Genomic DNA, 21600 nt, shown 5'->3' on the forward strand with positions numbered 1-21600 from the left:
AATTACGAGCATGAAAGTTACAGAAGTCGCAGTTATGCGAGTAGCAAAAGTACGTTTCCGCCACTTTTCTTCATCGTTTGGCGCACACGTAGCGCCATCAGGCGGCGCCCACTAAAACCTCCTCCTCGCAATGGCCACTGCCCCAACAGATAGCGCGCGACGGCAGCGCCTCCCACTCGTCCCGTTCGGGCGCAGTGGGGCCGTGCGGGGACGCAGGAATCACGCGGTGAGCGCCGAACAACGCAGCGCACATCCAAGGCGCTTTCACCACGTAGCTTGCGGCTTGCTGCCCGTTCGTTCGGCGCGGAAGCTATGCTGGCGTTCGTGGCATCGGGCTTGTCGAGGACGAAATGTCGACGGACTACGACTGCAACTTGAGCTTAGGTGAGAAGTGAGAAAGACAAGAAATGAGAAGAGGAAAAAGGCGCTATCGCGTCACTCTTAAGGCGAAGCTTAAGCGTCCTCCTAATTTTATTGATTGTAGTATCTGCGGCAGTTTTTATGCTTAAGATTACAGGAAAAGAAATTTTTTGAGCACAGAAATTGGCGGGTACCATCGCAGTCGGCAGAGTTCGTTTTAAAGATCCAGATAATGTTCTTCTCACGGGAGGTTTTCCTGTTCTCAGAAGCTACGATTCTTCGAAAAACTGCTATATTTGTTAGCCGTGACAACAGTCCTTGCTAAAAGCCTTAAGCTGCTTTCATCTTCACCGAGGGACCAAGTTTTTGAGCCAGCAAATGGTTAGTTTCATGAATGAGGCCAAGAAGTTATGCAGTTGTAGAGGGTATCCAACGTGAGTGAGCAAAAGCCGCGCCTTACTCGGCTTAAGAGATCTCACACTTTGGCATGGCCACCGCAGGGAACACGTTTACGCGTGCTTCACATCTTTAATGTCCAACTCTCGGGCTGCATCACAGAGTAGGGTTTCGCATTGCTGCAAGCCGGAACCACTCACATTTATGGCCTCAGGTCACAGTGCTGCTGCTGCCGTGCCAAAGTTGCACTTGACTGCCGGTAGTAGTAGCTCGCCCATGGCATTTAATTGTTACGACAACCATAATTTCGCCATCTTACTTCACAATCAACAGCACGAAGCCTGTTTCCGCTAATAGTGGGCGCATGCGCAAGAATGAGGGAAGTAGGTATTTCTAGTGTCCCGGAGGAAAACGGCGAATACTGTCGGGCCGTATGTCGTTGTTCATGGCTGGCTCCCTACTGAGTCGGTGCCTAGCAGCTCCTGCGTGATTAACTACTCACAGACCACCTCATATTTCAACAGTTGAATCCGCTTCAATTAGACACACAAATGGGCCTTCCTTCAGGTCGGCGACTTTTCCGTCAACCAGACTGCAGAGTTGGCCAGGCCTTGCGATGACGATGCGCATGTTACGGTCGAGCACCACCGCAATCAACTCTCGCCGAATGCCACCACTGCAGATGCAGACCCAGCTGATCTCTTCCTTGGTAGGAGTGCTTCATTTATTCGCACAGGATGTGCTGAGCGATTCGATATTTTGCGGTGCGCTCGGAGCACGACTGAAGTGTCTTAAATTTTGTCGGTATGCCTCCTGGCTGTTGAACGGGTGGTGGTGGCATTTTCATCTGGTGGCACTAAATTCCTGAACTCTCTGGGCTGGCCAGTTTCATGACGATGTGCGCTGAAATGTACCCGCCAATCCCTCATACTTCACGCAGAGAGCCCGAGCGCTCCTGCAAACAAAATGAAGAAACAGTTAGCAAGTACTGCAAATTTTTTTTTTTTCTGAACGCGCACGTGCATGGGACGCGCACGTCCTTTCATGTCTCACTAGTTATTTTCATCCAAATGCATCGAAACTTCTGAGCAGCAGATATGCTTCCCATTAGATCAGAAAGCTATTAACCAGGGCAAGGCAGGTCATGCATGCTTGCGAGTTGTCACTAAACATACCCTCAAATTTAAGCGCCGCTCGCGCAAGCTGAGCTGTACTCTCGATCTCTAAACATTAATTTGTGTGACGAAGCCCTGTACTTTTGCCTATAAAACAACACTCACCACGAGTGGCCAGTTTCCTGGCGGGTGCGAGGCCCTGCACGTAACAGGCGGCCATGGCACTGACCGGCTCGTTCAGTGGAACGGCGGACCGCCAGGTATTTGTTGCGGGCGAGTAACGTTCAACTTTGGCTGTCGTGGTTCTTCCTGCGTTTAATAAAAAGTGGTGATGAAAACATATTGTACAGAGTCTTCAACCGTAGAAAGTTATACAAGTCAGTGCGTCACTTGTTTTTTTTTTTTTATGTGCGTGAAGTAGGAAACTAATAGGGGGCAGTATTGAGGCTGAGTACTGACCGTGTTCAGCTGTTTTTTAAAGCAGTCACGTCTTCTTGGCGGTCATGTTTCTCTTGCCAGCTGAATAGGTCAAGAACTACGGCCCTACAGCCGCTCATTTGGGCAGAAAGTTGAATCTGTTGTTTTATTTATTAAAACTTTAACAGCCAAACTTCAGTAACCTGAGAGCCAGAAATATATGTTGTTATAAAAGATATATGAGGAAAGCTTTTCGCACTGCATACCAAGACCTCTGGAATAATAGAGATCTTTCGACGTTGCGCTTAACGCCTGCTTCTGCAGTCTTTCCACTAAGCAAACTTTCCCAGCTGCATTTTTGCGTGCATTTAGTGCCTCTGAAATCAAGTTTATGGGTACTATTTGTTGATTTAGTTCTTTCGTTACCCTCATCCTCTTTATTCCCCAATATTTATTCTTACTGATGATTCTGACCTCAGAAAAATAAACGTGGGAGGGCTCTAGTAGCAGCCATATGGCGTCGAAATCTGTGTTAAGCAGTCCTTGGGTTTCTTAAAAACGAAGGCAGCCCTGCGCCTATGCATTGCACCTGCTATCTCAGTGTCCAGCAGCAAAGCGTCGTAATTAACTGCCGATTGACTCTGTGACAGAGTAGTTCATTGACTGACTGACTGACTGATTGGATGATTGACTGATAGGTTGGAAAACAAAACGTTTTATTTCGTGAAAAGATTGGATTCCTCCAATCTGGGTTGCAGGCTTCTGCAGAAACTACATTTGCCAAGCAAATGGAACTGGACAGCGTGGTATCGTAAATGGTCGATCGCAGATTCAAGCAGTTCCTATGCTCGTAAAAAGAAGCTGAGGAGACGCGGAGAGAGAGAGAGAGAGGTGTGCACCGTTGAATCCGCCGATGACGTAAAGGTCGCCGTACAGCTGTGCCACAGCAAACGTGCTGCGGCCCACGCACAGAGGCGCCATGGTCTGCCAGGAGGACGGGGCTCTGTCCTTCTCGCTGGCGATCACTGCGCAGGGCGTGCGAGTCGGCAGACCACAAGTTTAGGCTACGGGGAGAAACACTTCGCTATTGCCTTGTGCCTACCGACAGCCCATAGGCGACGAAGGAAGAAAATAAATTTCTTTCCTGCCTGGCGCACGCAATCTGTGCAAAACAATTCTCCTCCCTCTGAGACTTGCGTCAATTGGAGAGACCTCAAATTCACACAAAAACTCAACGGATAGGCATCCAATACTTCGACTTTTGATGCGTAGTTGAAAAAAAATAGCGGTGGCTTAAGGGAGATGCAAGCGTGTACTGGCCCTATTTAACAGGCGTTAATGCAATCTAAGAGGGCTCCTGCACCCTAAACGAAGTTATGAAACCTTATAGTGGTACGCTCTAAGCACGCTCTAAGCGCAGAGCTACGGCCATTTCAGCCTGCCTCTCAAATTTTCTCGGATTGGCTCCAAGCAAGACGCCCAACATTAATCGTAATATATTCGCATTAGTGTGTTACGTTTACATTTTCTTCCCAGCAATACACGGACGTATAAAAAGAACGTTTCTCCTGTATTCCAGGATTTCAGTTGAATGAAATTCGGTATTCACTTGCAATTTTTTTCTTGAGCTATATATATTGCAGTCTATTCAGCACTTTTCCGCCGGCCTGAGACTCATATGCAACGTGACTGGTACCGAGGGAAAGGACACGGTGTTTGTTTTTCATTATACTTGAATTAGATGTCCGGCCTTCACTTTTTGCGGGACAAACTAAAAATTTCCAGCTCGCTGCGGGCCTTGCTGAGCAGATTATCTCCCGTTTCTGTAACTTCTCAAGAGCGACCATTTCTTCAAGACAGACCATCAAACTACCGGCAAACAGGATTCGCAGGTTGAGGTGCCTGAGGTGTATGCAAGACACGGATCGATTATTAATGATGCTCACTGTGTTTTGAGGCCGTTTAGTACATTTTTCTGTCTGCAGAGCTTTATTAAGTAATATTTGTCCTTGGTACTTCCAAGTTCCCGTTGCCCAGAACGCCTTTGTTTTTAGTTGGCAAGGCTGTGCTATTTTGGAAACCATTAGCACCCTTCCAACGACAAGCACTTATGCTTGCCACATTTTCCTTCCAAGGGCATATAGAGGGTATTAAGTGTTAAGGGCCTTCATGCTGGAATTATTATTCTCGTATAATTATCATGTTTGACATGTTACTAATAGAGATATAGATCATACCAATGGTTAGAGATCAATAGATATGGAGATCATACGAATACAGATGGGAGGCTGACGGGAAACAAGCCTCTCCCAGACAGCTTTCCCAGCCAGCAGTCCCTGGCGGGTTTATTTTGGTAGGAAGAACCCAGTGGCACATAAAAAACATTCACGGAAAGCGATGCAGAATGCGACAAACTTTAATATACAAAAGATATTAATAATGTCTTAACGTAAACAAACTACAATGACAAAAGAAGTCAGACAGTAATATCCAATCTTGCGAATATAGGGAGCATTCAAAATGAGGTTGTGCGTATGATGAGGAACAAAGGTATAGATAAATAAATTGAAGTTATTTGATTCGCAGGCATTAAGAGGGAAGGCAACGTGTAACAAACGCTTTTTTCGTGTATAAAGGCGAGTAGTATGAACTAGCCAACAATTCTAGGTTATGTTTTAGAGAATCTAGATGTTACGGAATACAGAGCATTATACATCGAATAGTGTCGTTCTAAGAACATCCGCTCACATACCGACAACAAAAAAGACATCAGACTCGCCGATCTAGACCGATGGCAGGAATACAACATGAATATAAATGGGCGGGCAATAAGGCATGACTTTTTTCGTGCACTATTTTTGGGCACTTGCACAGCACTCGTGGTTTCCCGAGAGGGAAGAACACGCTTGTGCATGCATTCGCTCTCTATCCTCACTGGTGGTGAGGCGGCAGCGGCCGTTGTATCCGCCGACGACGTAGATGCGCCCCGCCATCGCCACCATCTGGTGGCTGCAGCGGGGTCCCGGCATCTGCTGCACCAGGCACCACGAGTTGGACGAAGGCGTGTACACCTCCACGCTGCTTAAAATCAGGCGGCCGTCGAAGCCGCCGCTCGCGTACAGCTTCCCTGCGTCGGACGGGCAACGACACAATGAGGGCGTGAAGAAATGGGCTGCTTCGCTTCATGCCCTTGCGAAGGCTTAGACTATACTGGATAAGTGCAGAGGTACGCGTGACATTTTGAGATCTGCATGTTTTGAAGTCAGTTGCCTAACTTGAAGCTCGGGTTTACAGCAATCCCGGAGTACCCGGGTTCGAGCCCGACCACGGCGGCCGCGTTTCGATGGAGGTGAAACGCAAAAGGCGCCCGTGTGCCGTTCAATGTCAGTGCACGTTAAAGATCCCCAGGTGTTCGAAATTATTGCGGAGCCTTCCACTACGGCACCCCTTTGTCTCTTTTTTCGTTCACTCTCATCTTCCTCTCTTTTAGTACGGCACGGTTGAGGTCTCCACAGAATAGTGAGGCAGTTACTGCGCCATTCCCCTTCCTCAAAAATCACTTCTTTTTTTTTACAGCGATAACAACATTCCAATCGATGGAGTGGGAAAGGCGTGCGAGAGGAGAGGAATACGGCAGTAGATGAACCTCAGGGTCTGTGCAGCTTATATTACGTTAGAGAATGCATGCGGTGGTGGTCGACAGAAACAAGATGTAGTTATCGACAAGCCCCAAAATTTCACGCCCAAAGTTCGTGACAGATGCTTGCTATGACTGTCATGGCGGCTGGTAGCAATATCTCACGACGAATTTTAGTCGTTGGCCTTGGCTGTTCTGTCCTGCTACGCAGCATGCGGCAAACCCTCAGCTTTGTTTTGACAAATTCTCTGAAGTAATGCAAATCCTCAATCTCATGCACATAGCTACAATAGCAACAGCCATGCGTGGCATGCAATAACTTCCACAGCTTTATTATAGTCACACCTTCACTTAGAGAGGACGCAAAAAAGCAAAAGCACCAGGACGAATCATATATCACTTAAGCATGGAGTTAATTCCCAACTAGGCTTTTTAGGGTGCGCACGAGGTAAATAAGTGCGAGCAATAGAGTCTACCATTCACACCTACCTCTAAATGCGCAGGCTGCACCGTCGCTGCGCGCCCTGCTCATCGAGCACACCGTAGTCCACTGGTTGGAGACGGGGTTGTACCGCTCCACACTGGCAGTGCGACCGGTGTCTGCATCATGGAGCACCAAATACAAACGTCATTTTACTACGATGTAAGCAATGAACAAGCACTGCATTAAAAATGCAATTCCTATAGTCAAGTCTACTGGCGCAATACCAGAATTAAGAGGGCTTTATCGACTTCAGGAATCACGAATGCTCCCGTATACGGCAAGACTGGTCGCCACGACCATGTTCTTAGTGCACGGATGAATGAAATAAACACTACCGGTTCCTCGCAAAGCCTAGCCATTTAGAGTTCACGCAAAAACATTCGACAGCGCGAGCGCATACCGTCGCGTCCCCCGATGGCGTAGACGTAGTTGTCCAGGGACGCGACGGCTACGTAGCCGCGAGCCGTGTGCATGGACGAGCAGGGATCCCACACACACAGCTCGGTGTCGAAGCGTTCGCAGGAGCGCAGGTACGAGCTTCCCCGCATTCCGCCCACCACGTAGAGAAACTTGCCCACCATTGCTGCGCCGTGGTACGCCCTGGAAATGATTAGGAGTTTACCGCTCTCACATTGAACACCCTGCCTTGCAGCCATTGCTTGGGCTCGTTTTGCTATAGGCGAGAAATGCAACGTGGACAGAACTATCCAAATGTGTCCTGTAAAACAATATTTCAGTTGGGGGAGATTAGTTACTAAAGCAGATGGTCTTCATTTCAAAGGCACGTAAGCCCGGTTGTCGGAGGCGCAAATGGAGATCTACTGCTTGTTCTCTGGTAGCAGCTAATGTTGTGTTTAGTGTGTTCGCGGTTCAGTTGACTTGTTCACATATCATTTGCAGAGGACGGTACGACTGGTATCGTCATCATCATCATCAGCTTGACTACGCCCACTGCAGTACAAATGGCTCTCTTATAGACAAGCGTGAGTCCGTGACGTCACGGAGATGCGGCGGCGCTGGAGTCAGCAGTGACTTTCGTTGAGTAGGCAAAAGCCGGTGCCGTGTGCCGTGGGTATGCCACACTTGAGCGTTTTCGAACGCATTTTCTAATATTCCGGCGAGTTGTGGTGCGGTTGGTTGAGCCTCAATGCTGAAGAAAGCAGCGACACAAGTTTCCACAAGTTTATGTCATTTAGATATGGGCGAAAGCGATGCGCAGCGGCCGTGGAGCGGGAAAAGTTCGGCGATGGATCGGCTGCGCGGCTAGTATTGCATTTCTGCATCGAAATATGATAGTTTGCGTCCGTCTCTTAATCCGCATGTTTGCTCTTCAGTCGCGCGGAGAACAGTGCAAGAATCAACGTCTGCAGCTTGTTCGCGTTCTGTCGGGCTCTCATTATGAGAAGTCTGGACGCGACATTCCATATGGGTGTGACCATAAATTGAACGCAGGGGACCGTTTTCAGGTGGCAATCACCCGAACTACGTCCCGGGCATCTTTTCGCGCTAAAAAAAAAAAAAACAGCTGCTGCCAGTCGTCTTCAGCATTCATAGGACCACTAAGCGCGACGTTTGAACCAGCACTATAGTCCGGAAGTAGGAATATACGACGCGTAATTTTTTCTCTATTTTCGCTTCCACGAGCTTCAACATGTACGTTTTTTTTTATCACTTAGCCTAGAAAACGATTAAACGTCGCTAAGGTATCGGCAAACTCATGCAGTGTTATTTCCAATATTACCTGAATTTTACAATTGCTGGTCAATCAGAACCTGGCGAAAACAGAAAATACCGGACCTAAAACCAGTTATCAAGCAGAATAAGGCCTGCAAGCAGAATGACTTAAAATATATAGCTCTGCAGACCAAACGTAACTTCGTTGTGCTCGAGGGAAACATCTATCCATTCGCCTGTGAACCTCTCTTGAAGCCAAGCGAATAAAAAAGCATTTTTTCACATATTACCAGTGAAGGTCGCATTTGCATGATTCATTCAACCTAACTGCACGGCTTCAGTGTCCAGTAGTCGGCGTTCTTCGCACTGAAGGGGCTTAACGAGAGCAGGCACATCACACAGGTTCGTCATGGGAAAAAGCTGCCTCGCGTTGTGCATCCCGCCGTCCTTCTTCTTGCACTTAGCGATCGGGTATGTTGTATCGCCCCAAATGTTGAGACTGCAGACCTGTACACCTTGTGCGTTCTCAGTTACATTTAATAAAACCTAGTCGACCGCCGTAGCCACGCCATTGCTGCCAAATATAGGAGCGCAGAAGGCAGCCTATGGAGCGCTTCGCCAGATAATTCCATCTGGCGAACAGGTTGAAAAAGTGCTGATCTGCTCTCCGGTCACCAACAGAAATGTTTCTAACCAGAAGCGGCGCGCACGCTTTGAAATATGCGCGTACGCGAGTTGGTTTCGAAGGCAGCATCGCTTGGCGCAGGGTGGGCATGCTACGTTTTTGCCTACACCCCGCGTCGCTGCCGACCGCAGCGCCACCTTTGTTTACAAACATGACGCTTGTCTATATATCGTCTCCAGTCAACCCGGTCCTGCGTAAGCTGAGGCCACTTGATACACTGAAACAATGCGTAGGGACCTCTCAACACTGTCACGACAGAGGGAAGCAACGATGGCACAGAAAGGATGAAGGAAGCGTTTATTTTAGTTCTATTCCAGAAATTGAGAGGGCGTATGCTTCTACCTCGGCTCGCTCGTGGTACGCAAAAGAACCCTTTAATGCGAATCGTGCATCTTGCCTGGGTGACGTGCCCCGCATGGTGTGCATGAGCCAGCGGTAGGCACGCGGGTCGTACACCTCGACGGCGTCCCGTTCCTCTCCAGAGCTCCAGCCGCACACCGTCAACAAGACCTCGTGCGGCACACGCGGAATCCAGCGATCGGGATTCGCGCCGGCGCAGCGCTCGCAGGGAAACCGAAACAGGGCTGCGATGGCTGCGCACAGATGGGGAGAATGGGGCATTTTCCACTGGCGAGTCAAAAATAATGGGTTCTTTTACCCAACGTGTATCAGTGTAATGACCTGCGGCGCAAACATATTGAAGATAGGGATTATCGAAATGATATCATCAACATGAGCACACCATGCGGCTACGGAGCGAAGCAATCTATGAAGCTTTCTTCAATGTCTGGTCGCGGTATCAGGGAGTCTCTAACCATATTAGCGGTAAAAAACTTTGAGATCATTGCGGCCACCCGCATTTAAGCAATGCGAAAACAAAACATCCACATACTATATCGACGTCCGTGACTGTTCTGACGCCCATGTACTATATCGACGTCCGTGGCTGTTTTGACGTCTAAGTGTATTTTTCGCGTCTTTTTGCTTTTAATTAACTAATTACACCTCATTAACCAACTTTTTCCCACCGCAACATTTTATCACACACTATCTATCGCAATCACACTTTCACACATTTATTATCAGAGAACGACGTGATCATGCGGACAAAATTTGCGGACACGTTTTGCGGAAACTTTTTGCTGACTCGACAGAGCCATATAATTCCTTCGCATTGAGATGATTACAAAGTGATTAAGCAAGTCAGACAGTGGTTCCTCATCTAAGCAAATAAATACCGTGAAAAGGGCCTGTTCTACTTGTGCTGTTAGGAATATAACTTGGCCAAATTGTGAGGGCACAGAAATGAATGATAGCGATAGCGACAAAATAACAAACGACGGACAAGCTGTTGTCCTTTCGCAGTTTTGTCATTTTTCACTGCCTAGTAGACAAATTTCGCGCGACAGAAGACGTGCATGACTGAACGGTACTAACTGAAGAGTGCAGGTTAGTTTTAGATTTCTCACGAAATATGACTGCTAAAGGGCTCTAACCTGTAGAAGAACTGCACATTGGGCTAGTTGGTGTAGATTCATAATGGTGGTTCAACAGTGCACACACATGCAGACCAAGAAAGAGACAAGACACACATCATCGCTGGCGTGTGTGTCATATCTCTTTCTTGGTCTGTGTGTGTTTGCGCTGTTGAAACACCACTATGGTTCTAACCTCAAGATGGTAAGAGTTTGTCACAAGTGCAGTCACTGCGGGCGTTTTGTGGTAGCAGGTACTGCGGCCGTTTTACGACAACCTCTCTACATATGCGCGCATTTTATTTCATTTCATTTACTTTACCCAAAGGGCTTTCGCCTTACCGAGGGGTCACAATAAAAATTTCACTGTCGTAGTGACGAGTTGAAACCGAGAGCTTATCGACAGCACTGAGATCGCTCAAACCTTGTTGGGCTTTATTGCCAGCTTTTAATCCTGTAGATGTTACGAATGAAATGGAAACGTATCTGCTCGTTATATTTCTATAGAAAATGATGACGTTGGCAGGAGCGCGGAGCTGAGTGCTCACGTTATGCCCGCCAGAGATCAAATCCATCGTTCACTTTCGGTCATGTTGAGTTCACCGGCTTGCTTCAGCGCAAGTTTTGCCGAAAGGTGTCTGGTGACCAAGAATTTAGTCAGTGCTGGGGATAGTAGAGCACGCATGGTGGCGTGTAACGATATTAACGTATGGAGCCGCTCATTTTGCACACTTTGATTAAAGTTGACCTCTTTAGACGCACATCTTAGGCTGCTGGTCTAGAATACGCTTATGCTATTGACTCCACGCCTGATGTTCAATTTGTACCCCATGTGCACCAGAGGCCAGTTTTGTTCGGCATGGCCGCAAGTGAAGCGGGTAGTTCCTCGTGGTGAACCAAACAACTTGAGGCCATAGCAGCGCGCAAACACAGACGGACAATATGGAGGTAACGTACACAAAGACCAACTTTCAACCGATGTCAGTCGAGTGGTCAGGTACGTACATATATCTCTACGTGAAAGAACTGTTTTGTTGTTTCTATTTTTGGGACTTGCTTGATGGTTTTTTTTAGTCTAATTCTTCGAAACTGTTTTAAGATGGTCGTAACCGATCTTGCTCTCTTGGAGCTTTCAATAAGCAGCCAGCGTATAGCGAACGAAGAACGCAAAGTACGAGTTGCAATGCAGATGACCAGACGCGTATACTCCCACCGTGACCGGGTTGTATTGAAGTCACTGTATATCGGGTACCCGAGGAGAGGACCAATCAATAAGTAACAAGATCACCCAAGAACGTGGTCACGTGATTTAGTGAAGCCAGAAAGAGTTCGGCGACAGGCGCTTCAAAAACCGGCAGCAGATCAAAACTGACCGTAAATGGCATGTATACTGCCCAGAAGCAGCATTTTTCGGTCAACTCTGCTCTCCCAATTCAGCTACTGAGAGGCAGTCACTGCGGATGCCAACTCACCACCCTTGGGTGCATTGGATGCAACGCTTCCGCTCGACGCCGCGTCGCCGTGTCGGGGGTTCGCAGCGGCCAGCGCTCTGCATGCCTCCAGCCCGACGCCTTCCAAGTGCAGCAGCACCAGTGGGCTGGGTGAGCACATGCAGGGCCCCGTCCGCAGGGCCTCGTACACTGCCATGTGGTATGATTTGCTATTGGCGAAGGTCGGGTTCACCTGCCGGAACTCGATGAGCGTCCTGCGCCGCACGAGCGTGTCAAAACCATAGTTTTCTTAGACTTTATTTTGTGACTTGGATAAAAAAATCCACGCCTGCAATAAAATCTCCTTTCAGTAAAAGGGTGTTTGGTACTGGTGGCTCGGAGATTTGTTACGGTGAAGAGCTTGGAAACATTGCGACCGGTTGCGAGCTCGTCGGTACCTCGGCTTTCGTTTCTTCGACTAGCGCCATTAGCTTGGGCCGATCACGAACCGAGATTCCAGCAAGAGCATTCTGAGTGCGCACTTTTGTGCGCATGAAACTAATGGCAGCTGTGATGGCAGTCTGAATAAAGGCACCAAGACCCAGTGTCAGAAGGCCAATGTACTGCAACAGACCAATGGCTAATAGAGAGAGAGGTAATATACTGGCTTATTAATTCTACCAAATTGGTCTGCCGGAAAAGAATGCTCATTGAATGATGATTACATGTCCCTTGAAACACAAGCATTCAAGCTTCGTTGTCTGGCCCGTTGAAGATGTTACGTTAAGCTGGAGACTGCCCCCCCCCCCCCCCCCCCCTCCCACTTCCAAGCTATCGTTAGTTGCGTAGGCTTTGGGAATAATTTCAATTTCAGTTACAATTTTCTTCGCGTACTAAAGCAAACCTACCTGTTGTAATAATCTGAGAGCCGCTTTGCTTCAGTGTAGCCACGCAAACTTTAATAGAAGCTGTTTATACAGTGGTGAGCGGAAATTATGTGTGTAGCCGCTTGCACTCTCGAAAACAAGTGCAGCTTGCGTTAGGCAGCCCTTGCGTACAGAGTGCCCCACTCACGATTCTCTGCACAGGCCGATGCGCGCGCACTGTAGCAGCATGAACAGGCCGGCATTCCGTTCCTTTGTACGCGCACGGCCTTGCGTGTGCCAGCGACGGACGGCATGCACCACGTCCACCTCGTCTCGCACGTTGAGCTCGCTCGAGGAGAGCAGCTCGACGAGCAGCCCTGTTGAAGCCCTCGAAAACTCGCTACTGCTTCGCCATACCTGCACACAATGAGCAACAGAAAGCAAACGTGACATTTTTCAGCGCAATGATGCGACAAACTTCAACTAATGGTACGCTTCCTACTTTAGAAACGATTTCTTAACCTTGAGCGCAAAATATTAACAGAAGTCTCATGCGCAAAGTGTTAACAGAAGTCTCATGCCCCGCCGCGGTGGCTAAGTGGTAATTGCGTTCGGCTGCCGGCCCGGAAGACGCGGGTTCGGTCCTGTCCGTGGCAGCTGAATTTCGATGGAGGCAGTATTCTAGAGGCCCCTGTACTGTGCGATGTGAGTGCACGTTAAAAAACCCCATGTGGTCGAAATTTCCGGAGCCCTTCACTACGGCGTCCCTCATAGCCTGAGTCGCTTTGAGACGTTAAACCCTAATAAACCAAACCAAGAAGTCTCTTGCGCAAAGATACCGGCAGCTATGAATATGCAGTGTTGGTGTAGATGGCAGCGCCAAGCAGTTGTTTACGTCTGTGAAAATTGCGCTGAACAGGCAGGGTAGATTAAAAACGTGTTCGAAAAAATAAACAGCCTCTAATATTTCCTTGTACAGTAAACGCATAATGTCTAAAGAACTCTGTCATGATATATTTTGTGTGATTTGATCCTACCCTGTTTCCTAGTACAGTAAACGCATAATGTCTAAAGAACTCTGTCATGATATATTTTGTGTGATTTGATCCTACCCTGTTCCGCCATATCTTCATGAATGTTTAATTTTTCAGCCCCGTGAAATTATTAATTTGAGTATACGTAACATGGAAGAGAAGGTTTCGAAGGCAATATATTTGCGACAAGGAGGCGAAACAAGTAATTTGGAGACGCAAACCTTTAAACATAAGCTTTCCTTTTCGCAACTGAACTTCCTGCTTAGACGAACAGTGCGGTGCATATACTGAAGTAAATTTAATGAATTCACGCTTCACAATGCTTCTAGTGCCATCGCACACGTTTCTTGCACCATCGAAAAACGAGGGTTTGCGATATGCCTAAGTTGCCTGTAGTTACCGGGCTGGAAGGGACTTTCGAACCACGTGGCTTTTAGTCTTCCTGAGGCACGCGCGGGCGACATCACGTGGTACGCATGCTAAAGGATAGGAAGCAAGGGTGCATCCCGTGTGGCCCAGCTAGTTTGGTAGACGCAGCTATAAAATTCAGGAGGCGAAGGCAAACAGTCGCCGTGCCATCTAGGCAGCCAACTAGGCCCTAAAGGAATCGATGGACCTGCAGCATGAGGACTACATTGCTGTCAACCTCGAACCATTTTCACACAACCCTCGCCACACTGATATCGGTGGTTGGAATTTGCGCTCCAAGACGCAGGTGTAAGACAACAAGCATTTCCAATTGTAACTTTCATATTATAAGAAACACACTACTATCTCATATGCCTCCGTAGCCGAACATCTTGGTTAAACATCCGTCGCAGTGTTATTTAATACGCTCACATGTCGCATAGTGCAGCAGTTGACATTGATGCTCGTAGTGCCTTGATTACGAATCAATATTCACCCCCGTACACCTTTGCCAAAAGTAACCGGGCAGCGGTGGTTTCTTTCTTAGCCGCGTGGCGAACCCCTTATGGCAGCCCTTGAGCTCTGAATGCGTGTAAAGGTGAACCCTCCTTCTCACGTTCTGACACCTTTCTGTCTTTAGCGGCGTCGTAAAGGCTCCGTTATACGGTTGAGAAGCAAAAACCAGTTGCTCGGTTACTGTTGGCAAAGGGGGTACATCTTCCATCGAAAATAAAGAAGCCCTTGCTCACCGCGCCGAAGTGCTCGCGTGCGAAAGAGAACACGGTGTCTCGGAACCTCGGCCAGTGGTGCCACAGCGCCAGTGCGGCAAAGCCGAGACAGTTGTCGACGTCCATGTTGTGCAGCAGGTGGTCCAGGCACAGGTCACGGGCCTCCTCCATCAACAGCATGTCGGCAGCCGCCAGCACATCGGCCACGTTGCCGTTGTTGATGTGCAACTGCAGTGATGGTCACAAACAGAGTTGTATTATAAGCAGCAGAACGCTTGAAAAAGAAGACTTATCCTGTTTTTCTTCTACATATTCTGCCATGGGTTTTGGCAAAATATATAAAAGGAAGTCACCTGATTTGAGATGCGTACTAACCATTGCAAAAAAAAATGTATACTTGCGTTCTTTATTCAAACTAATGCTGATGTCAATGCGTGGTGCCACTTAGCATTGCCACGGAAGAACATTGCTCGCCTACCACCAGGTCGCTTTCCTCCTGAGCAACACGGAGATGCTCAGAACTCTCACCTTCAAGCAGTTTCCTGCATGCTGCGGACACAGCACTTCAAAACCGTTACTGCGACTTCTCAGAAAGGGATGCTTTAGCACCCTATTGTCCCACCATCTCTAGGTTTCTATTGCAACCACTGGCGAGACATCAGGCTCATTATTACGATGCTTGGCTTCTCTACCCTCCCCCACCTGTTAACCCTTTCCCGAGGCTTGCCTCATCGGCGTAGTAGTAGCCAAGCAGGATGTCGAGCACGGACGCCGAGACCCCCGTGAGCAGCATCTCCCTGCGGGAACCGTACTCGGTGCAGAACGCCACCCGGAAGAAGGGGCTCGTGGTGCACAGGAAGGACCGGTGGGCCCTGAACTCGCCGCCGTCGTCGGTGCGAATGAGGCAGTCGTAACAGCCGTCGCCGCCGGGAAGCAGCAGTTTCCTGAACAAGACAGACATGGCTCCCGAGAGAGATGGTGACGTGTGCTAAGAGCGGTCTGCGCTGTCCGCGAGCCTCGCGTGAAACCATGATTTCGTTTTCTTCTACCCACTTAGCCGGGCAGAAAAGAAATCGCTTCAACCGTGCAGCTAGGTACTGATAACGAATGGAACGATAGAAATTTAATTTAATTTGGCTATACATGTATGAGCTTTGGTCTTACTAGTTGCTGCCTGAAGAAGAGGTTGTGTGGAGCTCTTCCGAGAGAGCTTTGCAGCGTGCTTATTGCGGACACTACGGGTTGGGGCTGCGCACTGTGCTGTGAGGTTTGGTTTTGGTTTTGTGGGGTTTAACGTCCCAAAGCGACTAAGGCTATGAGAGACGCCGTAGTGAAGGGCTCCGGAAATTTCGACCACCTGGGGTTCTTTAACGTGCACTGACATCGCACAGCACACGGGCCTCTAGAATTTCTCCTCCAAAGAAATTCTAGCCGCCGCGGCCGGGATCGAACCCGCGTCTTTTGGGCCAGCAGCCGAGTACCATAGCCACTGAGCCACCGCGGTGGCTGTGCTGTGAGGAATTATCGTTTGTGTGCAGACATCTCCTGCGGCAGAAGTATAGGTAACTCAGTGTTAGCAACACCGTGGTGTCGCAGGAGAAGTGTAAGGTTACGGAGTTGACGACATGTCTAGTTCATTACGTCGTTAATCGAGAGTATGGACTTGTGACGCAGTGACAGAGTGTGCCCACTATTGGCTGCCATATTGAGAAAGGTAGCGTTGGTGGAAGAAAACAAGCACAATTTCATGTACAACTTCTTGTGCTTGTCCTTCTTCGGACAGCGCTGCCTTTCTCACAATGATTACCAATCAACTTGATCAGCAACATATCTTGCTTATTACTGATTGGTTCTGAGAGAATGAGACAAGAATAGCTCTGGTTTGAAAGAGAATTGAGCCGGCGTGGAAACAGCGCCGTTATGCTACTCTGCTGTGGGGAGTATTTTGCGAAATGCGGAAACAGACCTCGTGGGCGGAAAACAGCGAAAAAAAATAAGATGCGGTCACTAATAGGGCTGAAAGTACAACAAAGCTCAACGTAGTAATGTTTCAATGCTAGTGGACAAGACTACTGTCAGGGAGTGGCAGTATAATTGATTGCCCCGAGCTTGGAACTTAATCGCAAATATTTTATTGGAATAAAAGAACGTCAATTCGGGCTAGCTGGCGCATATTATTTGAGACGGAAAATTAATAGCGGTAAAGGGAGACATACACCAGGAAAGACCGACACAGGATATGCGCTAACTTCATCTGATTTTATTCACTGCCAAGCCAGCAAATACATCTATTGTGTGCGCGACAATTTATCGATCACATGATCTAGTCGCTCACACGCTCTAGATTGTAGGAGCGATACTTCAGTATGCCTTTTCAAGACCGAGATATATCTTGACCGGTTTTTTTTTTATGCCTTGTGTTTTTGTTTTTTGCGCATGCCTTAGATTTTATACATTTTCCTGGCTTAGCAGTGAATATAGTCAGATGAATTTAGTGCATCTGCTGTGTCGGTCTTTCTTGTGTTTGTTTTCCTTGAGCGCTATTATTTTTCTGTCTCAAAGAAAATTTCATTGGAAATGGAGACTACTTATCTGTTGGTAAAAATCGATTCAGGCTGGTGTCATTGTCACTCATTCTGATTTAGTTATTTCGCTTGAAAATTGACGCAGTGGTCCTGGCATCTATGCCTGGTTGAAGAGCTGGGCCATTGAATACATGCAGTACGCACATTACTGAAATCCTTAAAGGCGTCCTGTATTTTAGGAGACTATTAAGTCCATGCTACGTGGAATTTATATCTGGATTGATTTCTATGCATATTTCACCGTTCTCTGATTCGCAAGCTGTGCAAAAAAAAAAAAAAACGTCAAGAGAAGCTTTCGAAATGTATTTGCCGCGCATCCCTATCAAGAAGCGTGGTTGCTGCGGTTGATTAGGGCGATGTTGTCGGGCCTGAACCAATCTCGTTTCTCGAGTGTCATGGTTGTGCTGCTTTCCGAGTCGACCCGTCGGAGCACTGGCTTCTAAACCATTTGGGTTTCGCGTAACGAGGAACTGTGTGGAGGGTTGTGTTCAAGTTTCTAAAAAAATAGAAATAAAAAAACTGGGGACCTGCATTCAAGCTTCGTCCAACTGGGATGTCATCAGCCCACGCAGGGTGCGCTACCAAGGAAGCACACCGTCACTGAGAGGTACGAAAGTGTAGCTTATGGGGAGAAAACTTAAGCTGGGCGTTTCCTGCCATTGGGGCTAATTAGTGGCTCGGTAGAGCGGCGCACAACGAACGCCGCGTGCTCCGTGTTGTGCGTGTTGCGACAGTTTCAAATGAAAGAGCGGGTCGCAACCCTTGGGGAAACTGGCGCAGAAAATGCGAAAGAGGCATTAGCGCACGGGGATAAACGAAGAAGCCTGCCTTACTGTACTAGGGTGGTTAAAAGGTAACGAGAAAAGTGGGCGTAGAAGTTCGCATTGCTCGAAAGTTTGCCTACTGCGAAACAGCGGAGAAGGCGTGTGTCGTTTAAAGTTTGTCTCCGACGAAAACAATGTGGGCGGGACCATAGCTGGCTAAATTGAAGTTTACTTATATGCCGCGCTCTACCAGCGAGCAAGCTCGAGTTCAACGTCATACGGTCGTTTCGAATATGAAGATTAGAAAGCTACTCTAATGTTATCACTAACAAAACCCACTCGCAGAGATGTTTTGGGCGACAATGGGCCAGTTAAGAACACCTTGGACTTGTTAAGAACGTTGATTCTAAGCGAACATCTTTGCTGCTGCTAATACATCAATGGGTGCATATGAAGATAGCTAGGGAAGACGCACGGCAAAATAGAACTAAACAATGCGAGATCACATTTCTGATAGCTGCAAGAAATTACTGGCAGTGGGATTGAAGATTGGACTGACAGCGATGGATATTATAGACGCGGCGTGAACAAGGTATTATTGATGACGGACATTCTTGAGAGCCAACGTCAAACTTGGTTTTCGTGGCTGGTAGAGGCAAGCATTCTGCTGTTCGCTCTGTTTTCTCTAGCTTGGTGTTTAAGCACTTGGTGCGAGTGACTGCAACTGATATATTTTCTGCAGTAAAAAGTAATCGATTCTTTTCTAAGGGGCTCTAAACGACATGGTTCTCCGTCAGGAGGACATTGTCCATCCTCATGACATGCTTCCCAAGAAAAAAAAAAAAAAACTACCATTCGTGCAAGCATATAAGAGATGGCCAGTATTTGTACGAGCACTGCAGGTGACACAAATACAAGGAACATGGCAGGAGGAATGCCATGTGACATAGACCACACAGGGTCAAGGCAGAGGCCTAAGCACATTGGTATATTATGTAGTTAAAAATAATCCTGCGAAGGACAGAGCAGCAAGATTATTGTAAATTTAATATGAGAGATGGTTTACAGCGCCATAAAAAAGCCCTGCCAACGGCATAGACAAAAGATAATGTGGGTGTGACTTAATTGCTCAGCTGTGAGTACCGCTGAAGACGAAACCGTCGTGCAGCGATCAAATAAATCTACAAGGCACACATGAAGTCACCTATGTGGACAAAGACTTCAGACCCTCTAAATAACTACATCATCATGAAAGGAAACAAAGGGAGGGGATGGTGGGAAGGGAGGGGCGAGGGCAAGCATACTTGGAACATAACACCTGCGGAATTAGCAACCACAGGCTTGAGGTACACAAGGATCATCATGCACGGAGGACCACCTAGCAGGAGGCACATTCTGGCCTCTGTGAAGAGCAAATTAACTCGAGTAGGGCATAGCCCCGTAAACGACATCACGCGTCTCAGAAAGTGCAAATGGAGCGCGCGCCGAGGGAGGGAATGAGTAGAAGGCACAGAACATCGCAGACCTAATGCAAATGTTTGGGAGTGTGCAATGGGTAACACACACGAGGGCCAGCTGAAGCTGTGAAAGCTTGGCGGAAGAATGCCTGCGACAGTTAGTGTCGCCTGTTTTTTATTCATTTTGTTGTTAAGTAAATGAATCCCGACAAAGCACAGCGACAATAGTGATCTTGCTTTGCGACGCATGACAGCACGGGGAATGGTCCTTTTTAATGGAAGAGACATGATGATAGGTAAAGCGGCACCTCAGGCAAGAAGACGGGAACATACGATGGAAAGGGGCTCTAGGGAACTGCAATCGAGATTTGGTCAAGAAGTGGTTCTGCAACCTAACTTTTTCATTTGGGTTCGTTTCTATCGACCACATGCCTTCGCTCTATTGATGGGTCTACTGACCCTGCAGTCTCCTTCCTTCATATAATATGACAGAAATCAACACCTAAACGATTTCGCTAAGAATGCCAGAAGTACTTCTCGGATTAGATGTGTTATCGCGGCTATGCAGAATTATGCCTTTAAGAAAGGAAGAATGCTTGGCCGATTAGGCTCAGCCAGCGGAAATTTGGGGGCATCGGTACGTTTCTGCAGGAAGCGGGGCGCGTTCTGTATAAGAATAAATTCATTTTTCTTCAACACACGAGGCGTTGAAACTCTCCTTCACGAAGGGGGAAGCGCCATTTGTTGTCGACAATCTCCACAATAATTGATGTTTTTTTCTTCTCAAGATGCGCACACATGTGGAAACCCGAAAACAAACATTATGATCTCAGAACGCTATATCAGGAACCTTCAATAGCCTCCAAAGCATTGTGCTTAGCCTCGGCTCTCTGCACTGTTCCAACAAAAGCAGAGGCTGTTTGTTTTCTCGTTTCGATGCAAAAAAAAAAAACAAAAAACGTACGGATGTCGTCATTTGTATTCCAAAGCGCGCACGAAAGAGCGCGTCGAAATGGAGCCTGATTTATAGGCTTTGTTCCCAGTATCGGAAGCACTCCTCTAAAATAGACTACTCGCTCTTAGCAGCCTTCGATCTGAGATAAAACTGAGTTGGTGCGACGAATCTTGAAGCCATTTGTATATCTGTGATACGAATGCAAAGGGAAACGCAGTCAGGGGACGGGGACGCTTGAGTACAGTGTGTTCAATGCGCTAAGAATGCGGCTTCTGTGACTGCTTGAATTTTTTCGTGGCACCGATTCGTCAGACTTCAGTGTATTGCTTTTATGTACACCTTTCCATTTATTCGTGGTCCAACAAAAACGAAATCAAATCGGCTGGAAGTAGGTTATACTGACGGAAGAAATGAAATTCGATGATGAGATTATCATCGCCACTGAAGAAGCACATTACTTCACTTTCACTTTCAGTTTATTACCTTAAAGACCCCACTTTGGGGGTATGACATAAGGGGTTTGAGTACAAATATAGATTGAATATGATTGATTACATGATATTTATGAAATGCATATTTAAATTGTTAACAAAACTTGATTGGCAGGTGATGGCATCAACGTCGTGGAGAAGGCCATTCCAGTCTTTAGCAGTGCGAAGAAAAAAGGATGCGGAAAAAGTGACGGTGCGGGCGCGTTGCCATGAAACTTGCAGTGGATGGCCGGTGCAATGGGATATGCGAGCTGGCGGTGTGATGTAGGGTAGTTGTCTGAGAGAACTGTAAAAAAAACGTATGGAACAGACTAAGAGAAGCAATGCGACGACGATGGGCAAGAGTTGATAAACCTGATTGTCGTTTAAGTGATGACGATACACTGATGTCGTATGAATAGGCAGAATGAATGAACCTCGTGGCGCGATTTTGGACAAATTCTAGTGAACTCATGAGATATGCTTGTTGCGGGTTCCAGATAGCAGATGCGTATTCTAGTTTTGGTCGAATGAGTGATTGGTAGGCGAGAAGTTTAATACTTTGAGGGGCGTGCCGTAGATTACGTTTCAAAAAACCCAATGACCGGTTAGCTGATGCGACGATGTTCGTTACATGAGAGCGCCAGGAGAGATCCTGGC

The 21600-nt window shown here is 47.6% G+C and overlaps 2 protein-coding genes across 2 annotated transcripts; both read right to left on the minus strand.

Moving 5' to 3' along the window:
• Window positions 1-1609: 1609 nt before the first annotated feature.
• Window positions 1610-6990, minus strand: LOC149364697 (uncharacterized). The gene is made up of 5 exons (XM_089568740.1): window positions 6810-6990; window positions 6415-6525; window positions 5224-5415; window positions 2037-2180; window positions 1610-1711 (listed from the first exon to the last, which is right to left on the minus strand). Exons 1-5 carry the CDS (start codon window positions 6988-6990, stop codon window positions 1689-1691), a joined length of 651 nt encoding a protein of 216 aa, XP_089424866.1. The 3' UTR covers window positions 1610-1688.
• A 2060-nt stretch (window positions 6991-9050) lies between these two features.
• Window positions 9051-15670, minus strand: LOC149364698 (kelch-like protein 10). Its single transcript, XM_089568741.1, has 5 exons — window positions 15437-15670; window positions 14731-14937; window positions 12748-12956; window positions 11716-11948; window positions 9051-9361 (listed from the first exon to the last, which is right to left on the minus strand). Exons 1-5 carry the CDS (start codon window positions 15668-15670, stop codon window positions 9066-9068), a joined length of 1179 nt encoding a protein of 392 aa, XP_089424867.1. The 3' UTR covers window positions 9051-9065.
• Window positions 15671-21600: the final 5930 nt, after the last annotated feature.

This window comes from Amblyomma mixtum, chromosome 2 (assembly GCF_055824585.1).
Source record: "Amblyomma mixtum isolate Tamu chromosome 2, ASM5582458v1, whole genome shotgun sequence".
In the NCBI taxonomy this organism is placed as follows: Eukaryota; Metazoa; Arthropoda; class Arachnida; order Ixodida; family Ixodidae; genus Amblyomma; species Amblyomma mixtum.